The 8,056-nt window shown below is 39.1% G+C and overlaps 1 protein-coding gene across 1 annotated transcript in view; it reads right to left on the reverse strand.

Moving 5' to 3' along the window:
* The window catches only part of LOC123516790 (pinin-like), a 31,511-nt gene extending 23,719 nt beyond the window's left edge, over positions 1 to 7,792 (reverse strand). Inside the window, exons 1-3 of the mRNA XM_045276453.1 lie at positions 7,628 to 7,792; positions 3,919 to 4,014; positions 65 to 254 (exon numbers count right to left, since the gene is read on the reverse strand). Coding sequence (XP_045132388.1) covers positions 65 to 254; positions 3,919 to 4,014; positions 7,628 to 7,755 — 414 coding nt within the window. The 5' untranslated portion in view covers positions 7,756 to 7,792. The remainder of the gene's footprint in view (positions 1 to 64; positions 255 to 3,918; positions 4,015 to 7,627) is intronic.
* Positions 7,793 to 8,056: the final 264 nt, after the last annotated feature.

Consider the following 8,056-nt stretch of genomic DNA (forward strand, 5'->3'; position numbering starts at 1 on the left):
CACAATGAAATTTATGTAATGGATTTTTGACAGCCAAATGAAACAGCAATCCTCAAAAACTTACTTTTGGGAGCTTGTCCTCTGTGTCCATCACCTCCTGAACTCGCCTGCCCCGTGGTTCCTCTGACCGCAACTCTGTATGAGGATCTCCCCTATCAATGCCCCTGTGGTCTCCTCGCATTTCATTCCGTAAGTCTACTCGGGGACGTCCACGGGGTTCTGGGTGTTGCTGATCCAATACCACTGCCCCCAGCCTGTCAAGAGCCTCAACATAGTGCACTAGATCCTATGTGTACATAAATTCTTGCTAAAGTCCTCCTTTATGTAAAGCTGAAGATACAAATAATTTGTACACCATGTTTATTATATACAGGGGATCCTCGCAATTCAACAGGGTTAGGGCAGTTTTTTATCAGTCGAATCAGCATTTATTCAAATCGTAAAGCAATTTTCCCCATACTTAAGAATTATGAGGGATAGGGACCAAACTCCAGCCAAGACCCCCTCAAAAACATCACTATAACCTCGAAAAAACATTAATTTAAGACTAAATCAGTACTATTAAAGGCTTCATTTACATCTAACTTTTTTTTATTAAACACATTAGGGTGCTGTACAGTACATTTTTGGAAATAAAAACACTTGCAGCAGTCTCACAGTACTTGTCCCTGTTCTTCCAAATTGTTGATACTGTTGATCTAGGGACACCCATTTGCGCTGCAACGACACTGCCTCACACTTTCTTATAAGCTCGAGCTTATCTTTGAAAGGCAGGAAATTGTGCTTCTTAGGGCTGGGGCTGGAGGTGGCTTTCCGTCGTCTTGAGTCAGACAAAATGCACCGTTTTCCTCTAGCATTAATCTTTTGTCAAATTAAGATCTATGATTTTTAATTACCGTATTTTACAGCTTACAAGACACACTTTTTTTTCCTAAAAAATACCCTGAAAAATACTAATGCATCTTCCAAGACAAATGTTTTATTCTAAGGCAACACCCATCCTCAAGTGAGCTTGGACACCAATAGCGACCTGGATTTGTATGTTGTCATTACATTATGAAGTTAGCTTAAGTACTATTTAATTAAGCTTTTTATATGATGTAAACTCAGTACTTAGCTGTTACAAGTATTTCCAATACCATAATAATTCCTGGAACCTACTCGGCTTGTGGAGAAAACGGGCCACTCCCTCATCTCAAAGCAACACACACATACATACACACGAACACACACACATGCCAGGTGCCTTTATATCTTTATTAATAGAACATCCAAATGGCTTACTCATTCAAGCAAGACTCAAAATTCCACTTCTGAATCCTATTCACATTGATAAAGCCTGTGAAGCACGATTGCAAAATAAAATAAATACAAACTGCAGCACTGACTCTTTCGGTTTCAGCGATTGGCGGATACAGCTATTTTAATAACCTAAGTTATTAAGCCTCCCAAATTTCTGAAACTTCGGAATTTCCGAATGACAAACCTCCAAAATTGAGGACAAGTGATCACGTAATGTAAACAATATATCCAATACATGCCGTCACCACCCACTAAAACAAGAAGAAGAGATGGACTGCTTCACTGTGTGTACGTATTTACCTATGGTGTTTTTATTTACATAGTTGTAAATTTGTGGTGAGTGCTCCAGCAAATTTGTAATGAGTGCTGAAACAATAGTGTCTTGCAGACTCCTTGCTGCTTATGTTTTTGTGTTCAGTGATCGGGTATACAGTAAAACCTCAGCTCACGACCATAATTCGTTCCTAAATCCTGTTCGTCACCCGATTTGTTCGTCCCCTGAATAAATTTTTCCCATAAGAATGTATTGAAATAACATTAATCCGTTCCAGACCAAAAAAAATCATACTTTTGTCCATAAAACCCATTCAAAATAGACCTTTAATGTATGCATGACATGAACAAAATAACTAAAGAAAGCCTAAATTGTTTTACTTACCTAAATGCTATCAAAATGATAATAAAATAAATAAAAAAGAAAAGGTTATTTACTTGAGAGACTAGAACGTTGATGGCATGATGGAATGGAGGAGAGGAGGATGGGGATGAAGACAGACAAGATCCAAGAAGAAAGTCATGAGAGAGGACTTTGAATGTATGCAGCGTGCCAGAGCTACACAACAGCTGTGTAGCATCACAAGTCAGTGCTGCTATGTGGGGCCCCGTTATAGTGAACATCGGCGTGGGAAACATGGAAAGATTGCCAGTCTTCATCTCTGCCTTTGGAAGACCCTTGCCTGCTGGGGATTGACTTCCTCACATGTGTGGGAGCAAATTTGGACTTCCAAGAAGGGAAGTTAAAGGTACGTGGCCAGGAAGTTCCTTTGATCCTCGGAAGTGATGCTCAGTGTGAGAGGAGCGGGCAGTAGGGCGGTGTTCCTTGCCAGGTGAGCGAGGAAACAGCTGTGATGGATGTGCCACAATCTGTAGTGCCTGGACATGGCCAGGATGATGATGACAGCAACGCTGAGAGCCACCAGAGCAGCGAGGATAACGCCGAGGAAGCTACAGTAGAGCGCGCCGGTAACATCACCATGCCCAGGAAAAACAGGAGAAAATCGTGGTGGCACGGAGATTATGTTATGTAATATTTTTCGTATGTTCCTGTTTCTATTTTCTTTTGTGCTTATGTTTTGTTTTGTTGTTGTGTGATAGACGGGTTGACTCTCACACAAACGGCTCGCCGGCAGGCAAGGCGTTTAACCGCATTTGTCCCCTGGGTCGATATATTGACAAATTTTTTGGTCGTCTCCCGAATTGTTCATCCCTAGAGACGTTAGTCAAGCGAGGTTTTACTGTATGGTGAACGTGTTCTTGTATGAGAACGACTTTTATTTTCTTAGAAATCTGCTTCAAATATTAGGGTGCGTCTTTCAAGATGCAGCATCTTGCAAGCCGTAAAATACAGTAACACTTTTATAATAAAATTCATTTTCTTGTTAATTGAAATGATGCTATAATCTCAAATCAATAGAATCTTGATAAGTAGATGTAAATATATTTGTATATATATATATTTTTTGTCCTAGCCTAACAGTGAATAGTAGTTCAGTTGTTTGTTTACATTTCTCTGGAACTGAGATGTTCCAAGGCAGAACTTTCCAAGAACATCTGGCCAAGATGAGCAGCTCTGTTGTTTATGAGTGGACAAAGCTGTCTGAAGAGTTTCTCATAGGGAGCATTAAAGGCCAAAAAATAGCAACGCATTGCTGGGGGTGAAGGGGCTGCCATGTTTACAGTTGACAAACGCGACAAAGGCAGAAGCGAGCTTGCGTGTGACGACCAGCATCGACAAAAGTTGAGTCTTCAGAAAGTTGACAGAAAAAGTTGATAGAAAAGTGCTAGTGTGATGCTGCCTTGAGCGATGCACAGGGTAGCGTTGGTTTACACTTCCGCCTGGCAAGTTTGCAGCGAATTTGAGCGGGTGGGTAGAAGTATTGTATCTAAATTGTCACTCACCTACACTAACACAGTGGTAAAATCATATCATGGGATATGAAAAAACTGTTTAGGGAAAAAAGTTATCAAAAACAAGTACATTGAATATAGCACAATTCAATATGATGTTCCCCTGGTGACAGTAAACAAAGCTGCCTTTCTAGGAGCTGCACAGCAAGTGACGCAACCACAAAAAATTGCAGATTGAAGACATCATAAACTGAGGACTTCTTGCACATTTCCAATACAATTATAATTCACACTGGAAATATCAGAGCTTTTTCCTATTTCAAAACTCACTTTAAGAGTAAATGAACATCAGTGCAAGTGAGGTTAGGGTGGGTAAGTGATGTGGCTATTGTACTCATGACTCTTAAGCGCTCCAATGAAGCAAAAAACGCATCATGCTGCCACAAATAAATTTTTGCTTTATCTTCTTAAGACACAAAAGTGACCTACCTTGCGAACACTCCACCTGGAGGGCGTCGCTTGGCTGGAGGTTCATCATCCCTGTTGCCAGATGCGAGGCGGACCCTCCTGAGGTCTGGCCGCTGACTAGAAAAGACAAAAAATGTATACATATAAATAAAAGTAAATAAGAAAATAAAAATTTCAAGGACATTTTCATAATTAAAATAATTAGATTTAATAATCTGTATAAAAAAATGAAAAAAAAGAAAATCAAATCAAGCGTTAAACTTTAATATCACTCACAAACAATATTCAGACACAGGTGGCTTTTATAATAAGGGATAATATTAGATACAGTGAAAGCTCTTTTTTTTTTAACTTAATTAGTTCCTGAAGGCCGTTCGCAAACCAAATTGTTTGGAAACTGAAACCATTCCCCTTATGGGAATAAATGTAAAACAGATTAATCCAATCCTAGGATAGATTGAAAAAAAAAAAGTCAATTTGCAACTTAACTCATCAATGGAATCTGTAATGTGGATTATTTCTTAAGGTGAGAAATGTAGAGAAATTGATGGTAAAAGTAATTTCTATCACAAATTAATATTTTTCGAGTTATGATCCTTTTTTGAACTCCAACTAATGCCTACCTCTCATTCCCAGCAATCTTCGGGGAATCTCTGGGAAATTGGGGATTTTAGGTGGAGAAGCATTAAATTGAGTAATGTGGATTGCAAAAGAGGTTGGAAATCAATAAAACCATATAAAAAAATAAGTAAATAAAAATACTTTGATGGTGGAGGTGACACCTGGACGCGGTGGCACTTTGGATTGAGCAGTGTTAACAATGATATGCTTTCAGCTATAACTGTTACACCACAGCCCCTAAGGGATACTAAATAAACCCAACCTTAACCCTTGTAGCCTATAATAAAATGAGAGGGCAGTTTAAGGATACAAAAGATAAAAAATGGGTAGTAAATGTTAAAAAGCTTCCTTGAGTCCTTTAGTGGTCAAATTACTTTAACAAACACTGGGACAATTATATATCATTAAAAAGCTTAAGAATTGCTTTGTTGTGGTAAAATCATTAAGTACTGAACAAATGTAACATATGTGCATAAAAAAAATCTAAGGTAAAAAATTTCAAAGCAAGATAAATTCAGAAAGCTATTCTTTTATTTCCTTCAATTTTTTGCAAAAACATAACAAAGCTTATAAATCACATACCATTTCAAAGATAAAATATTTTCCTTTGATATATTGTCTTCATTATGGAAAATAAAGCAAGGATGTAAGCAAAATGTAATATAATGATAATTCAACTTCTTCGTGGTCAGAAACAACAAGCATCACCACATTCTCCTCATCCAACTTCATCAAACCAGCACCACAAACTCTTATCTAAGCCAAAAACAAGATAAAAATAGCAATTCCCAGTATTGTCATGCATCATATGTTTCTGAACTACAGTACTGTATTTATTTATCAATGCAAATACATGTATATCTAATATCTCACCAAGAAATTCATAAAAAATTACAAAATACAGCAAACTGACATTAATGTACTCATCATACTCACACTGTAAAAGCTGATTGGCTAAGTGTTCACAATCTTGAAAACAATAGACCAATGACAGGCCTTGATATATGACAGATAGCCTCAAACATAAACAAACTGTGCAGCATACAATAAAATAAAATCATGCCTGATGGAGCATAATGTAAATGCCATGATCACACCTCACGGGGTATGAGTTAAAACCTACTAGCTGGCAGTGGGGCAGGGGTGCAGCCCCCCCAACACCCTCAAGGGTACTAACCAAAACCAATGTAATAACATACTAGCCGGGAAGGCTGCCTCCACCCAGAACTGCCCCAACGGGTTATTAACTAAACCCAACATCATAACCTTCTAGCCAGAAAGTGTCTGCACCAGAGAATTTCTAGGTTCACCCAACCAACAATTTTCTAAAAAGCATTAAATCATGGTTATAATATTTGGTTCAAATGGTTACTACCCTCGGTGGAGGGCCGGTCCGGGGTAACACAGTTCCCTAAGCTAGGTTATGACATTGGGTTTGATAAGTAACTGCTGGGGGATTTGGGAAGTGTGAGGGCAGCACCCTCCCCCCCCTTAGCTGATTATTACATTGGATATGGTTAGTAAACATTGGAGGTTGTGGGGTAGTGGATACAGCTGGAAATTTAGCATTGGCAACAGTAGCCGCCGCACATTTAGCTGCCGCCACCGTCATCAAAGTATTTTCAGAGCTTACAAAATTATTTTGTTGATTTCCGACCTCTTTTGCAATCCACACTACTCAATTTAATGCTCCCCCACCCAAAAAAAAAAAACAATTTCTCACAGATTCCCCAAGATGGCTGAGAATGAGAGGTACACACAAGTTGAAGTTCCAAAAGTCATAACTTAAAAACTATTCTTTGAAACAGAAATGACATATACCATCAATCATTTCACTATATTTCTCACCAGAGAAACATAGGCCACATTCCATGGTTGAAAGAAACTAATTGGAAAAAAAAAATAATAATAATGAGTGAAATTCCCGTAGATTTTTAATGTCATATTTTGCAGATTACTAGTCCCCTACTCGAAATGCCCCTTTCTCCACATGCCACCAATCTTGTTTGGGAAGTGGTTGGGGTGGAAGGAACATGTAAGCAATCACCCAGTTCATTACATCTCACCAGAAAATTATAAGCCACATTAGAAAATTGTTGTTTCAGTGAAACTATAAATTGACCAAATTTACAGGTCCTTCCTCTGCCAAATATGGCCACTTGTCTTCTTAGACTTTGTTTGGAAATGCAAAATTTGGTCTACTTCGGTTTTCCCGACCAATATAATCAAACCAAATTTAATCTAAACTAACCCTAAAACTAACCCAGCCTAACATAACCTAGAGCAAATAATGCTTTCTGGAGCGATGTACTGATTTTGAAAAGCATCTCTACATGTCAATAACACCCTACAGCGCGTTAAAAAAAAAAAAAAAAAAAAAAAAATCCTAAAGGTACAATGAGAATACTGTCACAACATGGTCATGTCATGTACTACTGACATAGACCGATGATAAACATTAACTTTTTCTCTAATTCAGCCAAATAAGGCCTATTACAATTTAGGGAAAATTGCAAATTTTGGTTTTTCCCGACCCAAAACCCCCGCTTTGCCAACAGGTCCCCAAGCTTGGTGTTGAGAGGGGACTGGTAGTGAAAAGCAGGTTTACCTAAACTTAATCTAACCTACCTAATGTTTCTGGAGAAGTGTTGATTTTCAATAGCATCACTACGAGTCAATAATAACCAGCAGTGCGAAGAAAAAAAAAAACTTCATATACATAAAGAAAAGCGAATATAATACAACAAGCAGTCGTGTCATGAGTTATCGAAAAGGACTTACAGAAAATATTAACTATAAGTCACAACCATCACAAAGCCTGCGCTTCGGTACTGTAGCGGTTAGGCCTAAATGGCTTGGCTAAAAATTACCTAGTTCCACATCACTACTTCGATCTACCCTTAAGCCAACCTGATGACAGTCCATATCCCAGCCATTACAGTCTTTCTGGAACCTACAGACCTAAGTATTGTGCCTGGCTGGGGGCACAAGGCAGCTCAGGACACACCCGGGGTGACGAGGGACGCCGAGCACACACCAGGCCAAGCCATCGCCGCCAACACACGAGGGGCACAATCAACATCCTCATAGCCTTCCTAACGAGACTTACTTGGGATCATTGAAGTCCCTGCCAGTTAGTCTTCGTAAATTTTCATCAACACCCTTCAGATCCTGCCTGGCACGCTCTATTTCCGACTGTATAGTATTCACGAGCGACACTCCTGACACCCCCGCCATCTTGCTGCTCGCCGCTCCATTCCACTCTGTTCCGTTCCGTTCGGTGGTTGCCGATCTTGATCCTGAGGAGCGATCAAGCACTACACACTACTGAATTATATTCTTCTACCTACTTTTATTTTTTGCCTATCTTTATAAAGACACACTCCTTCTCTTGGCTCAACACCTTAAAAACTGCAAACATTTGCAAACTATGGGAGGAGGTAGTAGACACCTACCGAAACGATAATTTGCTCCCAGCGAGGTCTAATAGCATTAGTTCAAGGGGTGTTGTGAACTCTCCATTAAAAGCTAGTTGTGA

The sequence above is a fragment of the Portunus trituberculatus genome, chromosome 41 (assembly GCF_017591435.1).
Source record: "Portunus trituberculatus isolate SZX2019 chromosome 41, ASM1759143v1, whole genome shotgun sequence".
Lineage (NCBI taxonomy): Eukaryota > Metazoa > Arthropoda > Malacostraca > Decapoda > Portunidae > Portunus > Portunus trituberculatus.